General features: G+C 35.2%; 1 protein-coding gene across 2 annotated transcripts in view; it reads right to left on the bottom strand.

The window, feature by feature from the left end:
- ITGAV (integrin subunit alpha V) overlaps positions 1-16314 on the bottom strand; it is a 107202-nt gene that overhangs the window by 47586 nt on the left and 43302 nt on the right. The window contains exons 3-6 of one of the 2 annotated variants that reach the window (XM_034954624.3): positions 11706-11797; positions 8554-8668; positions 3256-3314; positions 738-783 (exon numbers count right to left, since the gene is read on the bottom strand). In XM_034954624.3, coding sequence (XP_034810515.1) covers positions 738-783; positions 3256-3314; positions 8554-8668; positions 11706-11797 — 312 coding nt within the window. Of the gene's footprint in view, positions 1-737; positions 784-3255; positions 3318-8553; positions 8669-11705; positions 11798-16314 lie in introns of both variants that reach the window. The other variant, XM_003823516.6, reaches the window with a different exon arrangement.

The following is a 16314-nucleotide window of genomic DNA, read 5'->3' as shown; positions in this document are numbered from 1 at the left end:
TGCATCTTTATATCAATGCCAGTTTAATATTTTTTAAAAACCTATTAAGATCCTCTAATTTTATTTTATTTTATATATATTTTTTGAGAGAGAGTGTCACTCTGCTACCCAGACTGGAGTACAGTCGTATGATCTTGGATGACTACAACTTCCTCCTCCTGGGTTCAAGTGATTCTCCTGCCTCAACCTCCCGAGTAGCTGGGATTACAGGCCCACGCCACCATGCCCAGCTTCAATTTTTAAGAAGTCCCCAAACACTTAGAGATCATTCTCAATATCAGTAATAATAAAATAATGACTTAAATATCCTAATGAGCAACTTCAAAATACTTTCAAAACCTTCAACTTTTAGAATGCCACAGTTGGCCTATACAGATTGGTTTCGCACACTGCCTAATGACTATGTCATGGCCCCTAGAGTACAGACATGGAGAAGTATATATCACACACAATAAAAATAAATTACTTTATATAATTACTTTAAAATATATTTAACATAAAAGTATGTATTTACTTTTTAAATATTCAGTTTATTTTCTTCTAGGAATATACACATATTTAATATATATTATATATATTCTTTTAAAAAACACTGTGTAAAATGGAGTGTTTATATGCTTTAATTGTATTTCCATTTCTTTCTTTAAAATAATTTGTAAAATGTCATAGGCATACAATTAGCCAGGTGAATCAGCGACACATAGTCACCAATTGTAATTTAAAAAATATTAACCTACCTTGCCAATAAAAGCTACCAGGACCACCAAGAAGTACTCTGTCAGCCTAGATGAAATCACACAACAAAAAGATATATATTTAAAGAACAAATATCTCTCAAAATAGAAATCAATGAAAAACATAAGATATATATGTATATGTACATATGACTGAACAATACAGTATTGTATCTTTATATCATTACCAGGTTAATTATATTTTTTAAAATTTAATAAGACTTTTTTTTTTTTTTGTAGAGACAAAGTCTTCCCTTACCCAGGCTGGTAAGCTGGTCAAACTCCTGGCTTTAAGCTATCTTCCCAGCTCAGCCTCTTAAAGTGCTGAGATTTATATCTATCTGTCTGCCTGTCTGTCTATGTATCTATCTGTCTATGTATCTATCTATCTAGTATATATTAAAGCAAACAAAGTCATAAATCTCAAATTCATCTAACTCAGTTTCAGTGGTTTTCACTGTATCTTTTCTAAAATAAAATTTAAAAGAAACATTTTAATATATTCATTCAATATATGAAAATACACACTTTTGTGGATCTTGGCTGCTTCATATATTTGAAATGAGGCACTAATGCGAAGTATTATCAGGTTACAATTTTTTAAGTCACTTCTTAATGTTGTATATTAAATTTGTGACTATACAGCAAATTTTCTTTCTATAATCATTGAAGAATTTTCTGCTAAAGGAAATATTTTTAGTGTCTCAGATCTAAACAGAAGTGAAGTTGAGAATAAAATTTTCAGGGTGTATTATACATATACAAATTATGCTTGCCTAGCATTTCTTATATTTAACTATCTAAAAGTGTCTAATTCTAGGTATATTGTGTTTGAGCACAATATTTTAGAAATCTCTTCTTGCTGGAGGTAAGATAAATTTTTTTTCCCCTCCAAATGTACATATAGCCCTTCCAAGCTTTCAATAGACAATCTTTTGCCTTGGCTACGTAAAAGACACTTCTAAGTCATCTGCCCTAAAAAGACACCCTTTTCTCAGAAATGTGTTTAAGAAAGTGAATACCTAATTTAGCAATGACTTTCACAGTATGAGAGTACTTCTGGGGTTATGGTTGTATAGGCATAAATACAGAAAAGATGGACATTATATATTTTAAAAATATATAATACCTATTTGGGAATGTATCATACAAGTTTAAACCTAACATTTATTAATATACTTTATCTCTCTTTGGCTTACATTCTGAAATTTGAGTAATATAGTATGAAATTTAGAGTATTAGAAACAAGTTACCTAGTAAGAAGAGTTAACTATAATTATAGTTAGAATTAACTATAGAAAAAAAATTAATAAAATACAAATACAGATAAAATACAATTTTTAAAAAAACATTGAGACTGGGTCTTGCTCTGTTGCCCAGGCTGGAATGCAGTGGCATGAACATGGCTCAATGCAGCCTCACTCACTGCAGTTCAAGCAATCCTCATGCCTTAGCCTCCCAAATAGCTAGGACCACAAGCACATGTCACCCATGCCTGGCTAATTTTTAATTCTTTGTAGAGATGGTGTCCCACTATGTTGCTCAGGCTGGTCTCCTGGGCTCAAGTGATCCTCCTACCTCAGCCTCCCAAAGTGCTGGGACTACAGGCATGAGCCACTGCACCCAGCCTACAAATTTTTAAAAAATAAGAAAATGCTTTATTAGTTCTTATGCATCATATTATTTCAATTTCAGTTGTTTTCATACATTTAAGGCACTCCTCTTTGCTCACATTTCTAAGAAAGCCTACATATAAGCTTTCTAAGGAAGGTCTACATATAATCAATCAACATAGTTTTTAGACTTCTCTAGAAAGAATATTCTCAATTTGATATTCAAAATGTGCATACTCCCCCACCACCAAAATAAATAAACACACAAAAGAAAAGTAAATAAAGAAAAGTACTTCAGAAAATTTACCTTTGAACATTTAAATGGAAGTCTTATTTTCAAAAAATAGATTAAAAATATCAATTCTGAAGAGAATATTAATTTAGTTAAAAATACATAGAGCCCTGCCTATGAGATTTCTTACAATTATTACACATTACATAAGTGAAGTCAGCTTCACTTAGTGCCTATAGGCACATAATAGATGGCAAACATACATGTTTCCCAGCTTTTATGTAACTCTAATTTTGTAATAAAGCTCTCATTGATAGCTTTTGTAAGAAAAACAACTTTAATTAAAAATAAAAAACTTTAATATGCTATAAATTCATATAACTGGAAATTTTAATATTAAGTCATAATAGTTACCTATCATTTACTGAGGAGATTGTCTACTTTCCTCCATTCCCAGAGTGATGGGGGATGTCTCCCTATTTCAAATAAGCAATGTTTACTAGGGAGGGAATAATATAAGACAAAGAATGTCAAAATGAATGGATCGTTTTATTAACTGTTTTCATTAAAGAGCTAACAGCTGTAAAGGAGTTGAGGTATTGACCAGTTTATTTTTAACCACAGTTTAGTCAATAAGGTAGATGTGAATCTCATTCAGTCTTAAATGAGAACTTACTTTAGTAAAATCAATGCTGAATCCTCCTTGACAAAATCCCTGTCCATCAGCATCAATATCTTCTAAAATAAAAAGATTGGAAATATACACAAACCCAAAAACAAACAACACAAAACAAAACATGAGAAAACCTGATATCACTAGAATCATAAGATAATGTACCAATTTTTGAGAGTGGTCATTCACTCAGGCACTTAGTTATTACCACATTCCAAGAGAGTATGCATGTTTATCAGCACCATTTACTCAGATACGGAAACGAAGATTAAATACCTGAACCAGTCACCAGAGAACAAAGAAACCAACTAAAATGATAAATTTTAAACCCTTTAGTTAACCACAATCCACAAAAAGATTATAATTTATATCACAACCCAACACACATTGTGTGTATAAAATATATAGATACAACTTAAAATCTTACCAAACAATATTTGTATTATTATATAGAATACACTCTGACATTTTCTATTTTATTTCATTCTTTTTTTTTTTTTTTAGAAAAACTATAGTGGTTGTGACCCACTACACTGATTTCGTAAAACACTAACAAGTTGTGATCTGCAAGTTAAAAATTCCAATATGAAATTCCTCTGTCTTCCTATTACCCTAAGATTGCTAGGTCTTCGCTAAGACCTTTGTTATTATGAATAGCAGCAAACAGATACATACATTATAGAGCCAACAACAGAGATGAATAACATAGCTCAGAATTTCAGGAAATGGACAGACCAGAACTTTATGCTCTTCAAAAAGTAAAATATAAAGCTATCCTCCCACGTTTAGTACGGAGATCTAATTAAAGTAACCATCTTTAAATGATACTTTCAAGTATTTTCCAACCATAGTAGGCTCAATAGTTGTACTCTTTTGTAGTTGTTCCCTTTTTAGTTGTTCTCATAGAAAGGGATTAATTCTGAACAATTAGCCAATTAATTTAAATTAATTTTAATCATGAGCAATACAGTACCTAGAACACATGTAAGGATGAATCTGAACACTTTCCCCTTATTTTACTTTGAGGACAACAGAGAACAATGGAAAACACTATCCTTCAGTTATCAAAGACTCACTGTGGCCAATGTTACAAATACATTAAGGCTGTACTGTTACTTTGTTTGCCACCCAAATACAGGAACCAAAAATATCTGTTTTCAGTCATAAGGACAAACTTCTAAGAACTTCTGCTAAATAATCCCATCAGAAATTTTGAACCCATTTTTAAAGCCTGGAAACTGCCCAAAGATTACACACTTAATATCTAAATTTTTTTAAAGTTTTTTTTTTTTTTTTGAAAGAAAATAGCCTCAAGAGTATAATGCTAAACCAACGTAAATTTTTCTAACCAAGAGGGAGTGGGAAAATGTGGGGCAGGGGTTTCCAGCATCCAGTGAATCAGACTAAGGAATTCTGCTCTAACCTCAAGTTAGAGCAAGTTGGCTATTTATTTCCTTTATTCAAGTTGCATCTGGGGAACTATTTCAAGCTATTTATAAAGACATCCTTTTTTTGATTATCATACTGTACAATTATCGGCTTTATTTGGCTTCCCAGAGTATCCAGCTAAAAACCATGACTGTCTCTTAAAATTTTCTTAACAGGTATATATTAAACTGAGTGCTTTTGCCAATTTAAAGACTTCATGTTGAATATAAACTATTTTGATGCAGGCTCTGGTACTTATTCCTGCAGATGGTTAATAGTTCTCCCATTTGTTAAGTCTGGTAATTATATTACAAATAGTAATATTATTGATTCTGACAGTAAGATCAGCTAGGGTTTATTAAGCCTTTACTCTGAGTCAGGTATTATGCTAAAGCATTTTACATGACATTAACTTTTTAAGTCTTTATACCAATCCTATAAGAGATACTATTATTACTCAATAATTTGTACAGATGGGGAAACTGATGCTTAGGGAAATTAGGTAACTTGACCATGGCCAACCAGCTAGTAAATAAGAGAGTAGGACCTGAACCCAGGTGTGTCTATACCACTACACTGTACTGTTTCAAATCAATAATATCTTTATCATTCCCTGAGTAATGACAAAAGGAAAGGAAAAGCCAACTAGAAATCATTACTGAGAAAAATCTATGTTCAAATAATATTAGCATCAGAAAGCAGACAGAAGGAACAAAAGTGGCTAGGCAATTTAGAACAGAACAACATCTGGTCTACTGCATAATGTCCTTTGTCATTACTCAGGAAATGATAAGTATATTGTTGATTTGACATAGTGCAGTGTAGTGGTGTAGACACACGTAGTGTCAGGTCTATACTCTCTTATTTACTAGCTGGTTAGCCACGGTCAAGTTACTTAATTTCCCTAAGTAATTTTGCTTTTTTGTTGTTTGAGGTTGTTTTTTATGCTTTTCTCCTAAGATCTGAGGTTTTATCATGCAGTTATGAAAAGCTGAAAGCAAATGTAATCAGTAAAAAGGTAAGTTAGTGACAGACAGTGAAGTTCCTTGTCCAGGGTGTCCATATAAGTCAGGTTAAAAACAGAACAAACCAACTAACCAAACTAACTAACCACCAAAAAAAAAAAAAAAAAAACTCAAAAGCAAACAATCAAATAAATAAAACAACCCACAAGACAAGCAAAGTTATTAAAAAGTTAGCAGTGTAGTCCTACAAAACAGACATCATCTCATAAAACCAATTATTGGTTTGCGTAATTTATTGAAGTATGAAACAGATAAAAAACACTGAATTTATACCTCAGAAGTTTTTTGTGTGAATTGGTGTTTTACCAATGATGAAACAAAGGCCCAGAGTGGTTAGGTGAATTACCCATAGCTATAGGTGGATTGTCAGCAGAAAGTCAGAATATAACCCAGGTTCTCAGACTTCCACTCCTGAGTCTTCTTCTCTGAACAAGATGCCCCTCACAATTTAGGCCTATTATAGGTGGCTTAACATTTCAAAGGTTGAATCAAAAAGCATGTACAATAATCAAGGGTTACTGAAAGTGCCAGGCCTATTAGAAACAAAGGCATGCACTTTGCTTTTCTGTTTTTTGAGACTGTTCTTAAAGCTTTTCCTAAGATTTGAGGTTTTATTATTTAGATTAGGGTTCAGCAAACTTTTTCTGTAAAAAGCCGAACAGTAAATATTTTAGGCTCAGGAGCCACGTAGTGTGGCAACTCAACTCTCACAACTGTACTAGATCATTATAGATAACACATCAACAAATGGGTGTGGCTGTATTCCAATAAAACTTTATTCACAAAAAGAGGCCTACAAGCCACAGTTCATGGACCTGATTTGGATGTTAAATACCTTAGAAAATATGGCTTTAAATGACTTTATAATTTCTGTGCCTAAACCAAATAAAAGCATTCTGTGAACAAGGGAATCATTGTTAGAATGCATGTTTTCAGGAGAGTTCCATGTATTCTTACATATCAGGAATTATCCAAACCTAGGTCATGAAAGCAGGAGGTATTCTTTGTAGAAAAGCTGTGCTTAATACAGAAGCAACTGAAATGGAAAACATTTTCTATTGTGAATAATGTAGAAGAAAGGTTCTTTTGGAATAGAAGAACTTGGGTTTAAATCCTCATTTGACCATTCAGAACATCAACACTGACTTATTCTATATGTACCCTGAAAACAGTGAAAGTAGGTCATAGCAGCTACTTCTCTACACGTACTTGATGCTCCAGAGTGGGTGGCTTGCTCCTTTTGCTTACTCCTGCTTCTTTGCACCTCTGTCTGCCCAGAATATCCCCACTCTCAACCCCATGAGATGTGGAAATTAGATTGCTTCAACTATGTGAATCTCAGTTCCCACATGCATCAAATGAAAATAAGAGTGTATTGCATGTGTGTGTACATCATATAATTAATAAGTAACAAACTTGGCATACAAGGGTTAACTCATTCTTCATAGCTATAAAATTATCTTTTCAAATAGGAACATTTTTGCAATATAGAAATTAAAAATACAAATTTAATCTTCAGATTCTCTACATACCACCGAAGATGATAGTACCATAACCAAAATACCAACATAAAGATGGCAGTACAGATGGCATCCAAGCACTGAGGATAAAGCCTCAATTTCCCTTATCCTGTGCAGTGTATGCTTTCTAACCTGATTTTTTCTCTTTCCTAACATACAATACAGATCTGAGTAGGTATCACTCTTTTAATGTTCAGTTCCTACTTGTAACAGGTAGGATCAAAGTGTTGGTCTAAGAAAATAAGTGTTTATTGAAATAATCTGCAGTTTCCTGTAGGTTCAACTACTTAGAATCTGGAGGACAGAATAGTTCCTTTGACCTGGTGTCACAGGTCACCTAACATGGACAAAACAAATGTAGGAGTAAGAGTCTTACATGTTGTGCTTTTGTTACTAATTTTCTCTAATAAACTATGGGGTGACCAGTGGAACACAAAAAATAATGGCCTAAGGGCTCTAGGCATAAACACTACACTGCATTTCAGTAATCTATTTTTATGCTTCTGGTACAAGGAAGATCTAAAGCAGTAGCCAATTCAACAAAGGGTAGTGGGGCACAAAAGGACTGGAATCTCCAAAGAGAAGAGGATGTAGAGATTTTGGAAAAGCATAATCAAAATTATAATTGCTTGAAGTCATCTTTAGCCATGATATTAATTCCTTTTGAAATTTCAAGTAATATTAGCAAAGAGCATAAAATCCTCTGGATCACCAAAAAGGGGTGGGCTTGGTAGCAGGTTAACAAAGAAATTCTGATTAAGAGCAGGAAAATTCAGAGTCAAGACTCCTGAGTTCAGTGTTCATCTTCCTATATAAACTTTGGCTCTTTAAGACATAATATTCTTTATTTTCAACATCATTATTAATATAAAGCAGGAGTTCTCAAACTTTGGTATCTATCAGAATTGCCTTGTAGAGTCTGTTAAAAGTGCAGGTACCCAGGCCTGACCTAGACCTACTGAATCAGAATCTTTAGTTGTGGGGTCTACATCTTCTCTGTTAAGAGAAGTTCAACTAAGCATCTTTTGACTGTTAGTCATCAAAAATACAGGTTCTTAAAATCAGGTAGTAACTATTATTATACTAACGAAGGAAGATGAAAATGAGTTCTTAGAAAAAGTAAACCTGTTTACTTCACATTTGTAATATCTTTACATTAGTAGGATTGTTTTCATTTTGTTATCATCATAATATTTCTATATCTTTTAATCTCTCTCTCTCTCTCACACACACACACACCCACACACACACACACACACACATATATTTTTAACAAACTAGGCTTCCCACCCCTCTTCTTAAAAGCTGGTACAATATCCTATACATACGTGATCTACATGGAGCATACTCAACAGTCTTTGTTCCATCTTGAAGAAAGCATGTTCCAACAGGCTCTCGCTCCTGTTTCATCTCAGTCCTCCAATGGTACAATGGGGCACAGGCCTAAAATCAAAGGTTTAGTCCACGACATGAAGATTTTCTAAAAATTTAGTGTTTCAGATGCTCTATACTACTTCAGAATATAATACCACTTTCTCTTTTTTGAGATGGGGTCTCAGTCTGTTGCCCAGGCTGGAGTGCAGTGACGTGATCATGGCTCACTGCAGCCTTGAACTCCTGAGCTCAAATAATTGGCCTTACCGTCTTGAGTAGCTGGCACCACATGCGCATGCCACCATGCCTGGCTAATTTTTTAAAATTTTTTTGTAGAAATGGGGTCTCACTATGTTTCCCAGGCTGGTCTCTAACTGAACTCAAGCAATCCTCCTGCCTCAGCCTCCCAAAGTGCTAATTGTGAGCCACCATACCTACCACACCTGGCCAACTTTCAAAGCATTCATAGAAATTAATCAAACCTATCCTATACCTTAAATTTTTTATCACAGTGGTAAATAAAGATATTAAATGAAGTCTTTTTCTCACATTATTCTGAAGGCCATATTTGTAGTCCAATTTTTTTTTCAAAATAGTTAGCAAAATTGTTATTTCAGGTAGTATATTTCTTGATGTAATATGCTATGCTAAAGGTAGAGACCAAATTAGCTTTTGAACTAAGTAACACTCATGCATATGGAATATACCCCCTAAATTATACAGCAAATAGTTTATTAAGAGAGTAAAATAATGCGCAGTACTTATTTTATTTACTTTCCAAATAAACCATGACCTTTTTGTTTTCAGCATTCTAGACTGTAATACCACATAGAGCAGTAGAGTAATGAATGCTTTAACAACATATTAATCTACCAAATGTGGAACAATTCATTTAGTGAAAAAGGTTTAATTGATTTTCTATACTTTTTGAAGCAAAGTGCTAACATAAGCACTGCAGAACATCAATACTGACTTATTGTATATATACCCTGAAAACAGTGAAAGTAGGTCATAGCAGCTACTTCTCTACACGTACTTGACACTCCAGAGTGGGTGCCTTGCTCCTTTTCCTTACTCCTGCTTCTTTGCACCTCTTTCTGCCTAGAACATCCCCACTCTTAACCCCATCCTTCACCTCCAATTGCTGAAATGTGGCACATCCTTTAAAGTCTGCTGAAACTTCACCTCCTAAGCAAATCCTTCCCTATGCAGCATAATTAGATGAAAAAATAAAGGCAACAATAAATACTACGTAAATAATTAAAATAGGGGGAGCAGTCTCTGAAATCTGAGTGACAGCTGAAATCTGAATGACAAAGGGCTAGCCAAGTAGAAATCATAAAGACAACTAATACAAGCAGAGGAAACACAAACACTAAGGTACTAAGTGAAATGATTTGGAATGTACAAGAAATAAAGACAAGCCTGGCTTTAGTATGTGAGATGGAGTGAGAGGAGGCCAAAGACATAGCCAGTGACTTGTTTTTGGAGATGTTTTTAAGGCAGTATGAGCTTCTCATACTTATGCAGAGAGTGACAGAAAGCCACTTGACTGTTTTAATCAAGAAGGTAAAATGCTCTGGTTCACTCTGGTCCTTCTTGCAGTTAGGGTAAGAGAAGCAGCAGCAGGATGAGAAGAGCCATTGCAGTGGTCCAAGGGGGTAATGATGGTGGCTTGTTGCAGGGTAGAAATAGCGGACATGTAGATCTACTGATAAATGTGAGATATATTTTTGAGGCAGATTGTGAGTGCTCACTAGTGAATAGGGTGGAAACCCAGGCCTCCTAAAAAATTGGGAAATATATATAATAATAGTTTTTTATTTGTTTTTCTTCTTTGATGGAAGGAAACAAGAGTCCTATTTTGGCCATGTTCATTTGGAAGCCAAATAGGTAGCCTGGAAATATGCCTTTAAGGATCCAGGGAGAATTAAAAGCTAGAGGTATAGATTTGGGGATTATACTTACAGCCATGGGATAGGCTAGGAATCTCTAGGTAAAAGTTGTAGTTAGAGGAAGCAAAGGAAGCTAAATAGAGATCAAGGACACCCCAATATTTGGAAACTGAACGTTAAGAGCAGCCATTAAAGGAGACTACAAAAGAGCAGCCAGTAAGATAGGAGAAAAACCAGGAAAATACAGTTCACAGAAACCAAGAGAAGAAAAATTTAGTTCTAAAAAAAAAAGGGATGTTGACCATTCTGAATAATGCTGACAGTGCAAGAAAGATAAAAATAAATACCAGCAGAGAAAACAAAACATAATGGTGTGTATGTATGCACATATGTATAAATGCTAGTGGATTTCAGTGACCTGAAAGTCAATGATGACATAGGAAAGGGAATGTGAAGAACTACGATGGTTACCATAGAAAACATTTCAGAAACTGTTTGAGAAGAGGAGCAGAGGAATGGACAGTGGCATAGGGGGAGATGAGGTGAAGGAAGGTTGTTATTTTTTTTTCTTTGTTCTGTATTCCACTTCAACATCGTGTCGTATATTCAAAGAGAGGAAGTGGCCAGGCTCGGTGGCTCACCTGAGGTCAAGAGTTAGAGACCAGCCTGGCCAACATGGTGAAACCCTGTCTCTACTAAAAACTACAAAAATTAGCCAGGCCTGGTGGCAGGTGCCTGTAATCCCAGCTACTCGGGAGGCTGCAGCAGGAGAATTGCTTGACCCTGGGAGGCGGAGGCTGCAGTCAGCCAAGATCGCACCACTGCACTCCAGCCTGGGTGACAGAGCAAGACTCCATCTTGGGGAAAGAAAAAAAAAAAAGAGAGAGAGAGAGGAAGTATTAAAGCACTTGTTAGCCAAAGCCACACTATTCCTATACTTGGCTAGGTGGAAATAAACTGATAGGAACTGTCAAGTGGGGCAGGTAAAACAAAGTAGGAATAAGGGTGAAAAAATGTGAAAGCCTGTTCAAGAAGGGCAAGAGAGATGGCCTCCTTGGACAGAGTGGCCTTTGATCAGAGCTATCTTATGTTGTTATACGCTGCGCCCTTGAGCATACTGAATTTTACTATCAGCCTGAAAATATAAAACCTTCTGTGTCTCCACATAAACTGACTAAACTCACCTGTGAGTAAATATCCAGAAGACTTACCAAAATTTTATCCTGTTTCGACCTCACAGATGCTCCAAACCACTGATGGGACTTAAATTCCAATGGATCATCCTTGGCATAATCTCTATTGCCTAAAAAAGAATATTGTGAGTGGTAAGACACAAAATATACTATTCTTAATATAACAGTTTATTTTTATCCCCAGCTAGGTTGAGAAATAGTACACCTTTGATTAATCAAATATTCCACTGGTTATTTTTTTCATATACAGTTTATATACATTAGAGACTTTCAACTAATCAGAAACATAGGATACATGATGACCCAGAAGTGTCTCAGTGTTATTATTAGCCCCATTATCATAATACACATGATTGAGAAAGCAATTGTAAATAAAGTTTTCCAGTTGCTCAACTGTTAGATAATTAACTATTAAACAAATACGTATGATCGCCTATTCCCAGAAGATCTTTCTGTGGGGCATAAAGATAATTATGAAAATTAAATGCTATGAAACACCTTTGTGTAAAATGCTATAAAAGACAAGACTGAGACGTGTGCCTATGACATAACAATGCGAGAATTAGAATCCAGAAAACTTGATTTGGTTGGTAGAAAAAAGAATTCAATACGGCACACTACAATCAAACATTTATTTTTATTACTTCAGCCCTATTGAGAAAATTATTTCTGTACACTAAAATTCCAGTGTCAAAAACAAAATGATGCATTGGGATAGACTGAACATCACTATATTCTTACCAATGTAAGTGTACTTGCCTACAGGACACCTGGGATAGAGCCCTCAAAAATGTCAATATCATGAAAGACAAAAAGAGTAGGAAACACTTCTAGATTAAAAGAGACCACTAAGACATGTCGACCGAATGCAAGATGTGATCTTTGATTGAATTTTATGTCCAAATAATTTTTTTTCAAAGTTACAAAGGACTTTATTGGGATAAATGTGGAAATTTGAATTGTGAACTAGAGTAGGTAACAGTAATAATGTTTAATTCAGCAATAATTACATTGTTACTGTTAATATTCTTCATAATAATGATTCATTTCTAACATGTGATGACTATATTGTACTTACATAAGAAAATGTCCTAGTTTTTAGGAGATACATGCTGAAGTATTTAGGGATAAGTGTAACAATGTCTGCAACAATGGGTGAAGCTAGGTGAACAAGTGTGTTGTTCGTTGTTCATTGTATTACTGAAATTCAAATTTTCTATACGTTTGAAAATTTTCACAATAATTTTTAAGACACAGCAATCAATAAGTACAAAATATATGTACAAGACCAATGGTACCTTCTTGCCCTTTTAACACTTTATTGTATTTACTCTAATTATAGATGTCTTATTCATTACAAAACAAACCAAAACATAAAACAAAGCCATAAAGACAGATCTAAATACCACAACCCCACCATAAAGAAATGACCTCTGTTAACATATTAGTATCTATCCTAAAGACTTGTTTCATGAATACATGCATGTTTTTTATATGTAAAATTGATATTAAGTCAATATTTAAGATAACATTAAAATTATCATTTTATAAATATATGTACATTTTTCTCCCTTAATATGGCACTTATAAAGGCAGACCTATAGTATCATTTTCATTGTTGTGTAGTATCCCATTATACAGCCATAGAATACTTTATTTAATCAATCCCCTACATCTCCCTCAATTTCAAATTTAGGAATATTTCTATTTTTGGAGGGCAGTAGTGTGATCACAGCTCACTGTGGCCTCAACCTCCTATATTCAAGCGATCCTCCCACTTCAGCTGCCACAGTAGCTGGGTCTACAGATGCATGCCACCATGCCTGGCTAATTTTTGTATTTTCTGTAGAAACAGGGTTTCATCATGTTGTCCAGGCTAGTCTTGACCTCCTGAGCTCAAGGGATCTACCTGCCTCAGCTTCCCAAAGTGCTGAGATTACAGGTGTAAGCCACCATGCCTGGCTGATATACTTATTTTTATGCGGAAGAGTTCTCTTATCCTTTGTCCCTATTCTCTGAAACAAGTCATGCTTATTTCCACCTGCAGGCATTTGTGTCCAAGGTCCTCTTGCCCGGAAACTTTATTCCCTCCACTCTGGATTCAAATCCTAACTGAAAATTCAGGTGTGTTTGTCTATTCATGATGCTAACCCATGATGAAATGGTAGTCTGCCTCTTATGGGAACATTTCTCTAACACAAGAGATAATCACAGGAACAAGCAATTATGGTGGAAAATAGTACAGGCACCCGTAAAGAGTTATAGGAAAGTAAGGGTACAGTACAAGTGAGGAAATGTTTTCTGGGCCAAAAGAAAACCTTGTGCAAAGAGGCAGAAGAGTGGGTAATCTTGAATTTTTTAAGAGAATTGTGAGTTGTTCACTATAACTAGAGAGAATGGTCAGGAAGGGAGTGGTTATCAAGAGCCTTTTCTTTTCTTTTTCTTTTTTTTTGAGATGGAGTCTTGCTCCGTCGCCCAGGCTGGAGTATAGTGGCGTGATCTCAGCTCACTGCAACCTCCACCTCCCGAGTTAAAGCGATTCTCCTGCCTCAGCCTCCCAAGTAGCTGGGATTACAGGCACACACCACCACGCCCAGCTAATTTTTTGTACTTTCAGTAGAGACAGGGTTTCACCATGTCAGCCAGGCTGGTCTTGAACTCGTGACCTCAGGTGATCTGCCCACCTCAGCCTCCCAAAGTGCTGGGATTACAGGCGTGGGCCACCCTGCCTGGCCAAGAGCCCTTTTTTCTTAATTGAAATATAATAATTTTACATATTCATGGGGTACATAAGGATGTTTCAATACATATAATGTACACTTATCAGGTCAGGGTAATAAGCACGTTCATCATCTTGAACATTTAGCACTTTTTTTGTATTGGGAACATTCGATTCCTTCCTTCTACCTATTTGAAATTAGGTAATACATTATTTTTAACTATAATAACCCTACAGTGGTAGAAAACACTAGAACTTACTCCTCCTGTCTAGCTGTAATTTTGTGTCTTTAAACAAATCTCTATTTTCCCATTCTCCCTACCTTTCCCAGCCTCTAGTATCTTCTACATTTTACTTCTATGACATCAACTTTTTCTTAGCTTCCACCTATGAGTGAAAACATGCAGTGTTTAATTTTCTGTTCCTGGCTTATTTCACTTAACATAATATCCTCCAGTTCCATCCGTGTTGCCATAAATGACAGGACTTCATTCTTTTTATGGCTGAACACAGACACGTACACACACCACATTTTTCCAGTGTGTATACATATTCCTGAACACAGACAGGAGACAGGAATATATGTACACACTAAATATATATATATATGTATAAAATATACTATATATAATGTATATAATGCATGTACATATATATATATATAGACACATACACACACCATGTTTTCTTTATCCATTCATCTGTTGTTAGACACCTGAACTGATTCCATATCTTGGTGATTGTGAATAGTGTTCCAATAAATATGGGGACACAGATGTCTCTTTGATATACTGATTTCCTTTCCTTTGGATAAATGCCTAGTAGTGGGATTGCCAGATCATATGGTAGTTCCATTTGTAGTTTTAGAGGAACCTCCATACTGTACTCCATAGTAGCTGTATTAATTTACATTCCCACTTTTGTCAAGAGCTTTTATGCCACGCTAAGACTGGGCTTTATGGGATTTTTGAGTTGCCTTCTATGCTAAGCATTTTTTCTCAATTATTATATTCCTGAAAAGTGAAATTTCTTCTTTGTGAAAGGTTATCCAATCTCTCCCTACCACTTTGAAAATTTACCTCCATGAATGTTTTTCTTAACGAACGTTACTTTTCTTTAAATTTGTATACGGTGGCACAAGATGCTGCTGGGCACTGTCAAGCAGCATAGGCTCGCAAAGCTACCATGTTCTGTTTCCTATTTCTTTAAAAAAGTATCAAAAACATCCCTTGCCTTAACAGTTATGGATATCTGTCTTTGTGGACATCAGGGTTAGCTTAAGCTAGAAAATTCATGCAAAATCAGTACAAATTTGACATATCTTTTTGGAAACCAAAGTAGTCCAGTATAACTGGATATAATGCATTGGCATATATTGGCACCCAAAACTTAGTCAATGGTCTTCAAAAAGAATAACATCATCCAGTGCTTTCAATGCCTTCACCTGCAACAGAGTTACAACCTCATGTTACCATCTTTTTAAGAAGTTTGCTCATTAGGAAGTTTGTCTTTACTAATCAAAATTGTTTTTTTGGAGACCAAGTCTTAAAATCTTTGATTCAACATTACATAGAAGTTTCACCCAGAGGAAGTGTAAATAGAGTGGGTGAAGAGAATGCAAAAGAAAGCCTGCTCTCCAGACAAACTGACAAGAAGTTCATTCATGACCTGGGTGAAACTGGCAGCTATCCTGAGGCACATGAGTGAAGTAAATATTTTGAATCACAGCTCTGAAGTCAGCATTTAGGATGATGTTGGACCTCCTCAGATAGCCTGGACTATGCTGACACACTTGAAAAGGAAACAGGACACAGACAACCGCAGAAACTCAAGGGCTGGAAGAAATGCTTTATCTGGCAACAGCCAAGAATAGAAAGATTTCTGTCCATAGTCACAAAACCCATTGGA

This window comes from Pan paniscus, chromosome 13 (assembly GCF_029289425.2).
Source record: "Pan paniscus chromosome 13, NHGRI_mPanPan1-v2.0_pri, whole genome shotgun sequence".
In the NCBI taxonomy this organism is placed as follows: domain Eukaryota; kingdom Metazoa; phylum Chordata; class Mammalia; order Primates; family Hominidae; genus Pan; species Pan paniscus.
Note: the sequence above shows the minus strand (reverse complement) of the source record. Positions and strands in the feature narration are given on the sequence as shown.